The sequence below is a fragment of the Balaenoptera ricei genome, chromosome 20 (genome assembly GCF_028023285.1).
Source record: "Balaenoptera ricei isolate mBalRic1 chromosome 20, mBalRic1.hap2, whole genome shotgun sequence".
NCBI lineage: Eukaryota > Metazoa > Chordata > Mammalia > Artiodactyla > Balaenopteridae > Balaenoptera > Balaenoptera ricei.
In genome coordinates, this window is record NC_082658.1 from 17,581,256 (window position 1) to 17,598,338 (window position 17,083).

The window sequence follows — 17,083 nt, forward strand, 5'->3', positions numbered from 1 at the left end:
GAGAGGAATTAAAGTTAACCTCAAATTGTCCCCTACAGGACAAGAAAATATAGAACACTTACATTAATATGAATGCCATTAACTCATAACTTTGATAATTTAATCTAAATTAAATTAACATTTAAATATTAAATATTTAAGTAGATGAAGTATGTAAACAGTATTGTCAAGGGACTTCCCTGGTGGTCTAGTGGTTAAGACTTTGCCTTCCAGTGCAGGGGGTGCGGGTTCGATCCCTGGCCAGGGAGCTAAGATCCCACATGCCTCATGGCCAAAAAACCAAAACATAAAAAAAAAGAAGCAATATTGTAACAAATTCAATAAAGACTTTAAAAATGGTCCACATCACAAAAAAAAAAATCTGAAAAAAAAAATCAGTATTGTCAAGAACACATTAAGTTACCAAAAGAACAAACTGTTGTTAAGGATTTCGATGCAGGAATTGTGATACCAATATTAAGAATGTTTAAGATGATGGTTAAGTGGTATATTTAGAAATGTTTACACTAAATAAGCATATCAGAAATGCCCCTAACAAAAATCTCTCCAGCCTTTTTTTTTCTGTTTTTTGTTTGTTTGTTTGTTTTGTTTTTTGGGCCACGCCACACGACTTGCGGGATCTTAGTTCCCTGACCAGGGATTGAACCCAGGTCCCCAGCAGTGGAAGCGCCGAGTCCTAACCCCTGGACCGCCAGGGAATTCCCTCTCCAGCTTCTTTATCAAAGAGGAAATGCTTGCCCGACTCGTATTTCCTTTATTTAGGGATAAGGAGATAACTGTGTTTTTTGCTATAAAAGCTCAGTTTTTGTCCTTTGTCCATGGCATCCAAAGCTGTGTATGTCATTAATCCTTATTAAGCCAATTAATGATCCTCTTTAGCAAATAGATTCTTCTTGCAAATATAAAAGGCTTAAGGGAAGTGGGTATAAAGAGCCTCACATGACCCTAAAAATAGTTCTTTTAATGATCAAACCTTCCAAGCCTTAAGGGGCAATCACCTTTATATTAGTCTCTTCTCTGCCATCTGGGCTCCAAACCTTACACAGTTTGGAGAAAAACAAATAAGATAACTGCACAGTGGAATAGGCCCTTCATTACTTCTACTATGTAATACTTTATCATCTGATTATTTCAGGTTAGCGTAAGTACTCTCATTCTTTAAAAAAAAAAAAAAAGCCAATCAATAAGAAAGCGAAAAAAGAATATGCTAATCAGCACTACGCCTAGTGTTGTAAACACGAAGATGGGTAAGACAGGACTCCTTTTAGCAACTCATGATCTCACAGGGAAAATAAACATATAAGCTCAAACCATAATGACATGGTTGTGGAGGCACCATGAAGTAATAAAACTACATTTCTTTTAAAACAGTCATTTCCTCCTTCTATCCACTCCCCAGCTATTTGTTGATTTTATAAATATTTGAGTTTGCTTTATGTCCGCACGTAGGCTTTAAACATGATAGACGATGCACATAAGCAGGATCTAGTCCATACTTTGAAGGAGTTTATGCTCAGAGGACATGGGTTGCAAAAATAGCTATATTTAAAGAAAGAAATGAATATGGGCAATGAGAGCTATAAGTTGGTATTGGAGCACAAAAGAGGGGAAAAAGACTTCAAATTGGATCCGGGAAGATGTTACTAGAGCAATGCTGTTTAAACGGGACCTCGAAGGGCCATTGGGTATCAATGACAGACAACTTGGGAAGAATAAGCTTGCAAAAGGAAAGTGGGAGAAAGGCAAAACACAGGAAAAATACTCTGAGTACCTGTAGAGTACAAGTGGGAAGAGTAGGAGATTAGAGCCAGATCATCTAGGGCTTTGGAGGCCAAGCCAAGGATAACATGTCAAGCTACCATGTTACCACAGCAGTGCTTTAGGACAAGCTTTAGCCTGCAACAGAACCGACCACTTGGAGGGCTTGTGAAAACACAGGCTCCACCCCCATAGTTACTGATTCAAGAGGTCCAGAGTAGGGCTGAGTATTTGTATCTTCAATAAGTTCACAAGTGATGCTGATATTTGAGAACCACTTCCGGAGGGTTAATCTGGTGATCGCGTGGAGGATGGCTTAGAAAGGGAGAGGGTAGAGATGGAAACACCAGTCAGAAGACAGTTATACCCATCCAGGTGAAATGAGAGACTAAGCTGGAATCAATGGAAATAAGATAGTCAGCTATAGTCAAGAGTAGGTATTTTCGAATAAAAGTCAATATGATAGAAAGTGTAATACTGAATTAAAGTTACATATTAATGAGAGAAGTAACTTCCTTTCAAGTTGTGTGAAAGGGTATCTTTTATTTCTTCTGGTAATGAATTGACCTAGAAAAACAGAACTATACTGGGAGGTGTGTAAATATAAGAATATTCCTTTTAATATTGGAAATTATAATGATATATAGAGATAAAAACTTTGAGCTCATAATCCAGAATTTGGTGAGACCACGAAAGGTGGAATCTAATCAATGCTTCTGCTCTTGGGAAAGATTACCTCCAAAATCTATCAAGATCCATAGTTGTATATTTAATTTATGAAGATCCTGAAGGTGAGACTCTTAAGAGAGGTGAAGGCAGGGTTAGGGGCTCTGGAAGGTTCAAGTAATAATTCCTAAGGTTTGGAGTTTAGACCAAAGCTTCTTATTTATTATTATCATTCTAAAGTCTACTAGTTATTCCTACTAATTAGATATCTAATAGCTAATTGAGGCAATATTTTCCTTTTACTTTTCCTAGAGATTTATCCTGCAATAAAATACAGTCTATCGAAAGACGTACATTTGAACCACTACCTTTTGTGCAGTTTATGTAAGTTACAAGTATAACTTCATTATATTTGGAATTTTTGTAAAGCTTAATTTTTTATAAAATTAATTTGTTACTCATTTTGAAATATGATTAAAATTACTACTAAAATTTTGTAGCAAATCCTTTTTGTCTCTAGCAAAGATTAGTGTGAGAATTATTACACAGATCAGAGTGAATCATTATAGAGCAGTGGTTCTCAACCAGGGTGATTTTGCACACAGGTGACATCTGGTAGTGTCTGGAGACATTTTTGCTCGTCAGAACTGTACATGCTACTGGCATCTAGTGGACAGAGGCCAGAGATGCTACTAAACATCCAACAGTGTACAGGAGAGCCTCCCACAGCAAAGAATTATCCAGCCCAAAATGTCAATAGTGCTGCCTTTCTAGAGAAATAAAGATCACTTAACACAAGTATTTAATGAGCATTTACTATTTTGTATCTAATGCACCACATATATAATCATGAAAGTGTAAATCATAATGTCTTCCACAGTGAGATTTCTTTAGTGTATGGAGGGAGTAGTGTTGTTATGTTTCATCATATATAAATTAGAATTATTGCCAAAGGATAAATGTTCTGAAAGAATATATATTTTTCTTCTTCTTTTGCTTGTGTCTTTTTTTGTAGAAATCTTAGTTGCAATTTACTCACAGAACTGAGCTTTGGAACGTTTCAGGCCTGGCATGGAATGCAGTTTTTACGCAAGTTGTAAGTGAAATCGAAGATGAATACGTGTAAAAAACTGTGTGTAAAAGCATCATGCAGTTATTGGTTAGCTGGGTGTAAGCCCAGTATGAATTCTGGAAAGTATGTCTTGAGAGCCATTTTTTTTTTTTTTTTCAAATGAGGAAACTAAGGCACAAAGAGGCCAAGAGACTTGTTTAACTCATATATATGAAACGCTCTGCTTTCCATAGTACTGATCTTTGGCACGGGCAATAAAAGGCACCAAGCAAAAACACTCAAATTAGCATTGTCATGGAATCCCACTGATGTCTCTCCAATATGCGAATGGTCCATGAAGTTCCACTTTTGAATTTCACTTTGATTCCTGCTCATGTGCAAAGTTCCTAACTGCTTAAAATGTATGCAACACAGAGCTGCAAAGAGCTAAGTTTAGCACCGAATTCGTCAGCGAGCAAAAGGTGTGGGTGCTTCCCCAACCATTATTAGCTCTTTTAAATGGTAAAGCAGAAAGAATTCCTGAACGCCCACCACAGGGCTCTCCCCAGCCACCCAGAACATTATTTTTCAAACAGCATATATCTCTGAAGTGAATTATCTGTGGCCAATAGGAAGCTTTGAGGTGTGGAAAAAGACGTTGTTTGTGTTCAGCTGTAGTGTGAGAAATACAAAGAAAATACATTGCTGTAGCCTAATTCAATATACTTTCTTTGCTGACTAGTCTTCAGTAAGGAGTGTGGGTTTTACACCCTTTCAGCTCAAAAATTCTGTGATTTCTCATGACCCAAGGAAATGAGAGTGGGTACGTTCAATGGCCCGAAGGCGATTTTAGACTCAAGGTAAAGAGCTCTTCTACACCTGGCTTTGGAAAAGACTCTCTTACCTGTCTTGTGGTTCAGAAATCCAGTTTCACACAGTTCATTTTGGGTTAATGCAGGTGCTGAGGCTGTGTCTGGAGCTGGATTAGCAATTCCTGCAGATGCCTATCTTTAGCGGCCTCCTTCCTTTTCCTTGTTAGTGTGCTGATGCCTACCTTGGGGAGAGAGCACCGAGGGTCAGTTTGTCTTTTGCCAGCACACCGGAGAGCAGGCTCATGAGGTCCCTTCACCAGGAGGTTTTAGTAGCGTCAATACAACGTCTTAAACTCACCTCGTTTCCTAAACATCCTATAACACCAAGAGTTCCTTATAAGAATCAGAGTTTCACTATAGTTATGTAGGCAACACAGGAAAATACCTTGTGGAAATAAATAAATAAATCCCAGTTTAAAAATTAATGAACTCCTTCAGAAACATTCACTGAGTGCCATGCCCACTGTGTGTCAGCACTGTACCAAGTGCTGGGGATACAAAGACGCATAGGGCAGGGACTTTGTCCCCAAGAAGCTTTCATCCTGGAAGGAGAAAGATGGATGTTGATGGGAAAACATATATGAGAGCCATTCTAGCATCTGTGCAGCAGGGTAACAAGGTGAGGAGGGGGGTGATGAAGTAGACAATGGGTGGTCGGTTAGAAAAGATTTGTAATGGAAGAGGCACCAACTTGTTCCTTTTGAATTTGTGTTCCTCTTAAATGACAGAAAAAGGTAGTGAAAGAATCAAAACTATCTGGTGTTGGAAATAAATTAGTACTGTACTCCTAAAACTCATTCACAGTTACTTTCAAAAGATTGTCACAGTATACTAAGTCTTTGTTTTGGGCTAAGTCTTTCTAATAGACAAAGCTAATTTGCTTCAGGAAACATTTGCCATGGTGAGATACAGACTTTATTGCATCTCTTTCCAAAGGCAAGCCACCAAGGGAAGATGCCGCCCTCGAGTTAAGTCATTTTACTACCTATGATGACATATTACTGGGGTGTTTATAAGTTGCCTGCATTAAATAAGTTTGGCAAAGGGCCCCAGCTGAGGCGGATTTATCATGAATTCAATGAAGCTTAGGCTTCAGGGCTCCTCACTTGCATAGGTCCCTTCCAAGGTCTTGAGAGGGGTCCTAGCGATTTTTGTATTCATAACTGTGCATGTTTTTATTAGACAGGATTTCCCAAAGTAGATGAGGTTCAGGCCCCACAAAACCTTGATTCATCACCGGGTTTCAGATAATTATAAGTCAGTAGGTTTCTTGAATGAAGCCTCTATGTTATTGACAAACATCAGGTGAAGTAGTTAGCAGTGTGGTAGTCTATTTGAAATCCGAAATTTTGACCTCAAAAATGAGCTAAGAGCTTATTAATTAATAAAGTACCACTTTTTGAATGGTGGTAGTAATCGTATCTCTTTCAGATAAAATCAGGAATGAAATATATTATGGAAAACCAGCAGTGGTTGATAATCCTAAATGTTAAGTCTACTTTTTTTTCTGACTTTAAAGTGTTTCTCCTTCATTCACCTATGCAGGTCCAGACTGATGGCTTATTTTTAAAAATTCTTTTAGTCACTTCACTGGTCCTAACAATACAAGCTCCATGATTTTAGAAACTGAAGGGCTCTACAATGTAGAAAGGCTATATAACTTAACCAGACAGAGGACATTCACATGCTGGCTTGTCTGTGGTACATCAATATTGTACCAAGAACATAAGCACTAAGAGAAAATAAGAGGAAAATCAAAGCCTTATCCCTATTGAATTATTTACCCCATTGTTGAGAATATCAATGAGGTAGGTGTGGCCACACTATGAAGGCAAATTGAGCTGCGGTCACAGAGCCGCTCTAAGGCTCCCCCAGTCAACTAGCATTGGTTTCCTTTCGATAGCTATGTACACACAAAAGCTTACACACTTCAGGGTGTTGTCGTCACTTTTTGCTGTGTACTAGAATCCTGGCAGCTTCTCAGATTTAGAAAGGCATAAACGCTAAAACCAAAACTAACTTGGGTCTGTCCTTTGGGGTGATTTAGGGTGGCTGTTTTATTTGTAAGAGTTCAAAATTTTGAGATTGTCACACCTAGCAACTACTATACTTTTCTTCTCCCAACTGCATCTTATTCTTCCCACCTGTAGTACTTTCTCCCATTCTATATGTTTTTTCACTTTCTTGATAGTGTCCTTTGAAGCACAAACTTTTTCATTTTTATAAAATCCAATTCATCTATTTTTCCTTTGGTTGTTTGTGCTTCTGGTATCATATCTAAGAAACTGTTGTCTAATGCAAGGTCATAAAGACTTACTCCTGTGTTTTCTTCTAAGAGTTTTACAGCCTTAGCTCTTACATTTGGATAGTTGATCCATTTGGAGTTAATTTTCTTGCATGGTGTGACGTGCAGGAGTCCAGCTTCATTATTTTGTGTGTGGATGTACAGTTGTCCCAGCATCATTTGGAAAGACTGTTCTTTCCACATTGAATTGTTTTGGCACCCTTGTTGAAAATCAATAGACCATAAATATGAGGGTTTATTTCTATACTATCAATTCTGTTCCAATGATTTACATGTCTGTTCTTATTCCAGTAGCACACTGTGATTGCAGTCGCTTTGAACTGAGTTTTGAAACCAGGATGTGTGAGTCCTCCCACTTTGTTCTTTACCAACATTGTTTTGGTTATTCTGTTTCCTTGAATTGCCATATGAATTTTAGAATTAGCTTGGCAATTTCTGGAAAGAAGTCAGCTGGGATTTTGATAGGAATTGCAGTGGAACCATAGGTCGATTTGGGAAGTAGTGAAATTTTAATCAGATTATCTTCCAGTCCATGAATCCAGCATGTCTTTCTATTTATTTAGATCTTCCTCAGTTTCTTTCAACAGTTTTGTAATTTTCAGTGTGAATCTTGCACTTACTTGGTTAAGTTTTTCCCTAAGTATTTTATTTGTTTTGATGCTGTTACACATGGAATTGTTTTCATGATTTCATTTTTGGATTACTCATTGCTGGTGTGTAGAAATAATATTGATCTTATATCCTACAACCTTGCTGAACTCATTTATTAATGCTAACAGTTATTTTCCTAGATTCCCAGGAATATGTCTTGTGGTCTTCCAGTTTCCCAGGAATACATTGGAACATTTCAAAGTCTCTGTGGACATCTCATTCCTCAGCTTTTCTTTTTAAGCTTTCCGGTTGGGCTGTTTTTTGCCCCGAACTGTTATCCATTGCCTCATGCAACCGCCATGTTAAAATATTTGCTTGAAAATGTTTTCCAAAAATGCCACCTGAGGAGAGGCTTTTCTCACTAGACAGCTCTCAGTCAGGTCAAAGGCAAGCCTTTCAAGTGAGGTCTTCCAGGGGACCACCAGACATGTAAAACAATGACAGTTCTTTGGGAATGAGGCTTTGAAGGACCTCCCAGTCCATGCTGCTCCTCCTGGTACCAGGGATGTGGGCTGTTTTTCAAGGCTACCACTGGCATGGAGAGCAAAGGTCAAGGACAAGTTCAAGCAACACAGATCTCATTGTTCTCACAGAAATTAATTTGTTTTCCTTGAATAAATTGCTCCCCAATTTGCTGCAAGCCTGTTGGTTAAATTTCCAGAGTTCCGAAAAAGTTGATTCTGACCATTTTTGCCAGTTTTGTTGTTGTTGTTGTTCTTGTTCTTGTTATTGTTGCTTCTATGGAGGGATGAATTTTCAGGTGTCCTTCCTCCATCATTTTTACTGATTTTCCTGCAATATCTTTTAAAATCTCTAAAGTCTCAATGACCATAGGCTAATTAAATATTTATCATGGGAGATGATTAAGGAAAAAATAAATAAAAAGAGAAATAAATAAATAAATAAATAAAAAGAGAAAATATAATTCTCATAGAGGCTTTCCCAGATGTGTAGATGAAGTTTGAAAAGGTATTTCTATATTTAGTGCTCTCAAAATTACGGTTAAAGTAACAGATGTTTTAAAAACCCCCCCCACCCCCCACTTTTTTTTTCATTCAGGTTAAACACAGGCTTTAGAGTCAGAACTGAGTTCAAATTCCAGCTCTGCTTCTTACTAGCTTGATGACTTAGGACAAGTTATATAACTTCTCTGTGCCTCAGTTTCCTCATTTGTACAATGGGGTAATATATCTATCACATAAGGTTACTGTGAGGATTAAATGTTAAATGCTGATCACAGATGCGTGGCAACCCAAAAGATATTAGTTTTGATAATTATTTTACAATATTCGCAAAAATACGTTAATAATTCTTGAGTAGAGTTAACCTAAAGTCAGATATTCTTTTCTTTCTTCCTGTTTCTTTTGGGTTTTTTTTCCCCCCCTTATTTGTTTTAAGGAACTAAGGAAAAAGAAAGAAAGAACTAAGAAGAAAATCTATTCCAGCGTTTTGGAATAAAATTTTGTTCCCCACAATTAATTTGTTTATTTTATTGATATATAAACAAAATGTTATTTATTTATTCAGCAAACATTTATTAAATACCTAGTAAATATTAGGCACTGTGTCAGGCACAGGAATAATAATGACAATAAAGTGTGGTCCCTGCTCTCAAGTTGCTGGCAATCTAGGAGACTGACAAGTAAACAGGTGATTACATACACAGTAACAAAGGCTATGATACAGGAATACGCATGGGACTATGTGATGGGAGTATGGCTTTCACCAGTTCCTCTTGGATTTATCTCTTCTTCTTTGGCTCCAGAACCAAGGAATTAGCCCTATTTTTGTCTTTCACTGGGTAGTTTAAATCATGAAATGTTAAAAAATTTGTAGAGATGAAAGAAAAACACCTTGAATTATGGAGGACACTAGAAATAGTACTTTTTTACAGAGCAAGGGCTTCCTACCAGCATAGTCACTTCTAGGGTTTTTAACCTGAAAAGTTCTTTGGCATATTTTGTCTTTACTAGCCACTTTTTTTTCTATTTGTTTGTTTGTTTGTTTGTTTCTCTTCTCCACTTTATCATCTAGAGACCTGGGTAGTTCCCAATGAAAGAGTGTTTTACAGATGCCAAGGGTGATTTATGGGTAAAGACAGAAAATGATTTTTTTTTTAAACCTTCACGTTCCGTACCAAAAAAAAAATGAATATAAGCTTTCATGGAAGTAATTGAAAATGCAGATAATTTAAATTCCATTCCATTTTTCAGAATTCTCAATCATAATCCTTTGACAACAGTTGAAGATTCTTATCTTTTTAAATTGCCAGCATTAAAATATTTGTAAGTATTGCAACAGTTTCATGGCTCATGAGATAATTTCTGCTCTTTTGTACTTTCGTCAAAGATTGAGTACTTTGGCTAAAAAGTCATAATTTAGATTTTGACTGGGTTATTGAAAATAAAAGTTATTGGCAAAGAAAACGATTAAGAAAGAATATACATGGGTAAGACAGCCAGCAGAGAATGAGAACAGTGTTGAAGAACACATATAGATATGGAACATGTAGATGCATGTAGGAATATTATTTATCCCAGAAAGCAAAAAGGAATAAGGGGTACATTATTTTTTTTTAAAGAGAGTGATCAAAAGAGGTAGATGCAATTGAAAATGAGAAGTTAGGATAATAAAAAATGATTGTACCGTTCAGCACCAAGGCCATTAATTTGATGATGCACATTTAAATTTCTTCAATAAGAGCTCTTTGGAATTATCATGTATGGCAAGTAAGAAGCCAGAATTGAAGTAATCACATGTTAAGTATCTTTTTAAGTTTAGAATTTTTGTCTTTGGGTTTTATATCATGCATGTTTGGGCTTCTCCTTCAGAGACATGGGAACAACACAAGTGGCGCTTACAACAATTGAAAGCATCCTCATGATGACCCTTGAATTGGAAAAACTGTAAGTTGATTTTTCTTACATTTGTTTTCACTCAATTGTTTTTTTAGGTTTGTTGTATTATTTTCTTAAGTCAGGTTTATTTATGTATAATTTTCACTTAACAAAATTCACTATTTTTAAATATACAGTGTGATGTGTTTTGACAAACGTATAGTTCTGTAGCCACCACCACATTTGAGGTAAAGAAAACTTCTGCACTCCCAAAAGACCCCTCATGTCCCTTTGTAGTCAATCCATCCTCCTCCCGCTACCAGCCCCTGGCAACCACCAATCTGATTTTTGTCCGTATAATGTTGCCTTTTCCAGAATATCTTATAAATGAAATCATGTGGTATGTAGCCTTTTGTTTTTGGCTTCTTTCACTTAGCCAGTCTCTTTGGAGATTCATCTGTTTTGTTGCACCTGTCAGTAGTTCATTCCTTTTTATTGCTGAGTAGTATTCTAGTTGTGTGGATACACAGTTTGTTTACGCATTCATCATTTGATGAACATTTGAGTTGTTTCTAGTTTTTTTGGCTATTATGAACAAAGCCTCTGAAAACACTCACATGTGTGTGTGAACATATGTTTTGTGCGAGCATATGTTTTCATTTCTTTGGGGTGAAATACCTAAGGGTGGGATTGCTTCATCATATGCTAAGTGCATATTTAACTTTTTAAGAAACTGCTAAACTGTTTTCTAAAGTGCCTGTGCCATTTTGCTTTCCCACTAGCAGGCTATGAGAGTTGCAGTTGCTCCACATCTTCAACTGATCCTTATATTTGTTTTCTAAAAACGTTTAACCTTTCTAGTAGGTGTGTAGTTGCGTCTCGTGGTTTTTGCCACATTTTGCATTTCTGTAATAGCTGATGATGTTGAGTGTCTATTCATGTGCAAATATCTTTTTAAATGAAGTGTCTGTTCAAATCCGTTTTTTAATTGGATATTTATATTGAGTTTTAAGAGTGCTTTATATGAAAAGCAATGGAAAAAGTCCTTTCTCCTAGATACGTGTTTAGTAAATATCTTCTCCCAGATTGTGACTTATCTTCATTGTATGAAAGTGTCTCTGAAGACTAGATGTTTTAAATTTTTGATGAACTCTAATTTAGCAATTTGTTTTCATATTTCTTTAATTTATTTGGTTGTGCTGGGTCTTAGTTGCGGCAGATGGGCTCCTTAGTTGCGGCTCATGGGCTTCTTAGTTGTGGCATGCGAACTCTTAGTTGCGGCATGCATGCGGGATCTAGTTCCCTGACCAGGGATCGAACCCAGGCCCCCTGCATTGGGAACTCGGAGTCTTACCCACCAGGGAAGTCCCTTAGCAGTTTTTCTTAGATGGTTTGTGCTTTTTTGTGTCTTAGCTAAGAAATCTTTGTGTGAGACCCCATTGTCTGACCCAAAATCACAAAGGTTTTCTCCTGTTTTCTTCCAGAAGTTGTATAGTTACATTTAGGTCTATGATTCATTTTGAGTTAACTTTCATATATGTTGTGAGGGAAGGGTCAAGTTTCATTTTCTTGCAGTTTAAAAAACTATTTCTGTAGGACCGTATTGTGACAGTTTATTACACAACTAACTGCACCTTAAATTGTGCCATCCCCCCTCCAATATGGCAAGCTAATAGAAACTTTCTGTTATGCCAAGGCTAGCTGAGGGGATTGCATGAGATTAGCAGGCGGAAAGGGCCCTGCGTTTAGCAGTCTGTTCCAACCGTCTTTGTCAGGTCAGCTGACAAATGACTGTCTTCACCACGCCGTCACATCTGTTGGTCACTGCTCTAGCCTCATCTTCCTCAGCCTTCCACAGCATCTGCCGCAATTGCGATCCCTCTCTTGTCAGCTAGATGCCCTCCTCTCTGGATATTAAAAATTATTTCCCTATGTAACTACAATACTGTTAACACACAGTATTGAAGAAATTAAATTCCTACACAATAATATTACCTAATAAAGAGTTGCTATTCAAATTTCCCCAATTGTCTCTCTCATATAATATCATTTCTTTTAACAGCTTTTTGAGGTATAATTGACATACAGTAATCTGTGTTCACACACACACATACATACACACCACGAAGACATCATCAAAATCAAAATGTCCATCACCTCAGAAAGTTTCTTAATGTCTCTTTGTAATTCTTCCTTCCCATCGTTCCTTGCCCTTCCCAATCGCCAAGCAACCATTGATCTGCTTTCTGTTTGCATTTTCTAGAATTTTATGTAAGTGGAATCATACAGTGTATACTTTTTTCTAACTGGCCTCTAACTCAGCATGATTATTTTAATCTTCATCCATATTGTTGTATATATCAGTAATTCATTTCTCTTTATTGCTGAATAGTATTCCATTATATGGATGTACCACAATTGATCTATTCACCATTGATGGGCATTTGAGTTGTTTCAGTCTTTGTCTACTACAGATAAAGTTGCTATGAATATTTGTGTACAAGTCTTTGTATGGATGTATGCTTCCATTTCCCTTGGGTAAATACCTGCAAGTAGAATGGCTGGATCATTGGTAAGTGTATGTCTACGTTTTTAAAAAATACCTATTTTCCATAGTGGTTTGATCATTTTACATCTCTACCAGCAGCGTTTGAGAGTTGCATTTTCTTCACGTTGCGGCCAACACTTGCTATGCTCAGTATTTTTAATTTTAGATAGTTTAATAGGTGTGTAGTTGTATCTCACTGTAGCATCCCTAATGATTAATCATGTGAAACATCTTTTCAGATGCTTATTTTGCATCTGTATCTCTGAATCTTTTATCTATACTTTTCTGGAATTTTGAGAGTTCTTTATGTATTCTGGAAATTAGTCCTTTATCCAATATGTAAGTTGCTAAGTATTTTCTCCCATTCTGTGACTCATCTTTTCATTCTCTCAGGAGTGTCTTTTGCAGGGCAGAAATTCTTAATTTTGATGGTGTCTGATTTATCTATTTTTTTCTTTTATGGATTATGCTTTTGGTGTTGTATCTAAGAAATCTTGCCTAACTCAAGGTCATAAAATTTTTCACCTGTTTTGTTCTAGAAGTTTTATAGTTTTATGTTTTTTAGTTCTATGTTTTACATTTAGATCTCTAAACCAATTTGACTTCATTTCTGTACATGGTTTGGATGGAAGTTCATTTTTTTTTTTTTTTTTTTTGCACCTGGATATTCAATTGTTCCAGCATCACTTGTTGAAAAGACGATCGTTTCTCCACTTAAATGCCTTTGAACCTGAAAGTCAGTTATCCACATCTCTCTACTTCTGAACTTTCTATTCTGTTCCCTTGATCTTTCTGTCTATCTTTACACTACTATCACAATGTCTTGAAAGTGTAGCTTCATAAGCCTTGAAATCAGTTACTGTTAGTTCTTCAACTTTGTTCTTTTTCAAAGTTGTTTTAGTTATTCTAAATTTTATTTCCCTATGAATTTTAGAATTAGCTTGTCAATTTCTATAGAAAAGCCTACTGGGATTTTGATCTATAAATCAATTTGGGGAGAATTGATGTCTTAGCAATCTTGAATCTTCTGATCCATGAATACATTATATCTCTCCAGTTATTTAGGTCTTCCTTAATTTCCCCCCAGCAATATTTTGCACTTTTCCGTGTGCAAGTCTTTTACATCCTTTGTCAGATTTATTCTAAGTATTTTATATGTTTGATTCTGTTATAAGTAGTATTTTAAAACTTTGATCTCTGCTTGTTTGTTGAGATAAATTAATCTTTTTGTATGTTGATCTTGTACCCTGCAAACTTGACAAACTCATTTGTTAGTTCCAGTAGCATTTTTGTAGATTCTATCTGGTTTTCTACATAATCATGTTATCTGCAAATAAAGATAGTTTTACTTCTTCCTTTCCATTCTGAATATCTCTTTTCTTTTCGTTGCCCTATTGCACTGGCTAGAACCTTCAGTGCAATGTGAAACAGAAGTAATGAGAGCAGACATCCTTGCCTTTGTCCTGATCCTGGAGAGAAAGTACTTTGTCCTTCACCATTAAATATGATGTTAGGTTTTTTGTCGAAGTCATTTATCAAGTTGAGGAAGTCTCCTTCCATTCCTAGTCTACTGAGGGCTGTTTTTTTCTGTAATCAGGAATGGATGTTAGATTTTTTCATTCTTTTCCAGCATCTATTGCAATGATTATGCGATTTTTCTCTTCTTTTCTTAATTTGTTTATTTATTTTTGGCTGCATTGGGTCTTCATTGCTGCACGCAGCCTTTCTCTAGCTGTGGCGAGCAGGGACTACTCTTCGTTGCAGTATGCAGGCTTCTCCTTGTGGTGGCTTCTCTTGTTGCAGAGCACGGGCTCTAGGTGCACGGGCTTCACTAATTGTGGCACATGGGCTCAGTAGTTGTGGCTCACGGGCTCTAGAGCGTAGGCTCAGTAGTTGTGGTGCACGGGCTTAGTTGCTCCGTGACATGTGGGATCTTCCCCGACCAGGGCTCAAACCCATGTCCCCTGCACTGGCAGGTAGATTCTTAACCCCTGCCCCACCAGAGACGTCCTGATTTTTCTTTTTTAGTGTACTAAGTTGGGTAAATTGATTTTCAAATATTAAACCAACCTTTCCTTCTTGAGATAAACCCCACTTGGTCATGATGTATCATCTTTTTATATATTATTGGATTTGATATGCTAAAATTTTGTTAAGAGTTTTTGCCTCTGTGTTCATGAGAGATTTTGGTCTATAGTTTTCTTGTAATGTCATTGTGTAATCTTGATACGGTGAAAGTTGGCCTTATAAATAGGTTGGGAGGTATTCCCTTCTCTTCAACTTTCTGGTAGAGTTTGTGTAGAATTGGCATTATTTTATTCCTTAAGTGTTCGGTAGAATTTCTCAGTTAAGCCACCTGGACTTGAAGCTCTCTTTGTTGGAAGGTTTTAAACTGCACATCCAATTTCTTTAATATCTTTATTCTTGAATAAACTTTAGTAGCGTATGTCTTTCAAGGAATTTGTCCATTTCATCTTGAATTTATTGGTATAAAGCATTCTATAATATTCTCTTATTATCCTTTTAATATCTATAGTATTTTTCTGTTTTGCATTTTATTTATTTCTACTTTGATCTTTATTGTGTTCTTTCTTCTCTTACTCTGTGATTAATTTGCTCTCGTTTTTCCAGTTTAAGGTGGAAGTTGAGGAAGCTGAGTACAGCGTTAGCAATATCCCATATGTTGACATATTATGTTTTCAGTTTCAGTGAGTTCAAAATAGTTTCTGATTTCCCTTTTGATTTCTTCTTTGACCACAAAGTTACTCAGAAGTGTGTTGTTTAGTTTCCAAATATTTGGAGATTTTTCGGATTTGTTAATTTCTAATTTAATTCCATTGTGCTCAGAGACATATATCGAATGACTAAAATCCTTTAAAAATTTTTTTTAAGTTTTTTTTTTTAATTTAATGCCTTCTTCCTGTGTACTCTCAACCCAAAGTGAGGCTTTCGGGTGGGAAGGAGATAATTCTGAATTAAACTACAGATCAGTGTCACCCAATTCTAATCCCTATTCCCTTTTTGCTAGACATACCATACCTACTGCCATCCTAATCCTTCTGTTGGGCACCTCTCTCCTCCTCTATATTTATTTACAACAGTCAAGAGCAGCAATTGGCCAACCAGCCCTTATCCGGTTCTCCAGTTCATATGCCCCAAGAACTCCTTTTTGCACTGGTCTGTGGTGGCCTTGGCCTACCTCTTCTACCTACTCAAGTAACTCTTTTACCACGAATTTAATTACCTGTGTTTCCATTTATAGGATCTTACCTAGCCGTATGGCCTGCTGCCTCTGCCAATTTAAAACTACTATTGAGGTTGTCTGTCAGACAGTCAAGCTGCGTTGTGACAGTGAATGCCTGACAGACGTCACACGTTGCGGTGAGTCTCAATTGCGGGATAATAAATTTTTAATTTTTAATTTAATTTTTTAATTTTTATTTTTAATCAATGATAAATTTTCAAATTAATGATGTAATTGCATTATTTTAATTCATTCATTCAGAGTTCCAGCTTCCTAAGTTTCTCAGAAGTACCCCTTGCTAAAAATCAGATTCTTGATTACATTATTAAGCTAATAATAGCTCAGTTACATTGTTAGCTTAATAATGTAAATGATCCGCATACATAAAGGAACAAGAGAAAGGAATGGAAGGGGGAAGGGAATTAACATTAATGGCCACATATCCTATGCTGTGCTCTCTGCAAACGAGAACTTATTCATATAGTGCATCACAGTTTGTAAACTGATTTTATATACATTAGGTCTCAAGTACCCTTTGTCTTATAGGACAGATATAAATATATTTTTGTTTATTTTGTTTGTTTCTGCAATTTTATAAAGAGTACAAGAGATGCTGTTTTATGTCCTATTTGGAGCCTGAGAGTTTCTGGTTCCATAACCAGAAGCTGCTACCTAGCCCTTCTAATGGCTGGGAGAGCTAGTTTATTCTTAGACTGTCCAGCTCTGAACTTGCTCTGAATCTCAAGCTTTTCTATCCACAAAACACTCAGGGGCTTTCAACCATTTTTCTATATATTAGATTTATTGGCACTAACTTGATGACTTCCAAAATGTGCTATCATGCCCAGGTGGCTTGAATACAGGTCTCTTTCAGTGATCGAGAGCACCTCATAAATAATAACACTTTGCTACTTGTATAAAGACAATATTGCTGATTTTTCAACACAATTTTATTTTTTTTTTGGCCGTGCCACACAGCTTGTGGGATCTTAGTTCCCCAAGCAGGGATTGAAGCCGGGCCACAGCAGGGAAAGTGCCGGGTCCTAACCACTAGACCACCAGGGAACTCCCCCAAACAATTTTTTTTACTAATTATATTACTCCCTTCTCCCCCAGAAGTGGGCAGTAAAGGCATTTTTAATCTCCTTTTA

At 36.7% G+C, this 17,083-nt stretch overlaps 1 protein-coding gene across 1 annotated transcript in view; it reads left to right on the forward strand.

Annotated features, from left to right (window-relative positions):
- LOC132355678 (leucine-rich repeat-containing protein 37A-like) overlaps positions 1 to 17,083 on the forward strand; it is a 50,020-nt gene that overhangs the window by 23,108 nt on the left and 9,829 nt on the right. Inside the window, 5 exon segments of the mRNA XM_059908164.1 lie at positions 2,737 to 2,808; positions 3,440 to 3,520; positions 9,517 to 9,588; positions 10,135 to 10,209; positions 15,951 to 16,069. Coding sequence (XP_059764147.1) covers positions 2,737 to 2,808; positions 3,440 to 3,520; positions 9,517 to 9,588; positions 10,135 to 10,209; positions 15,951 to 16,069 — 419 coding nt within the window.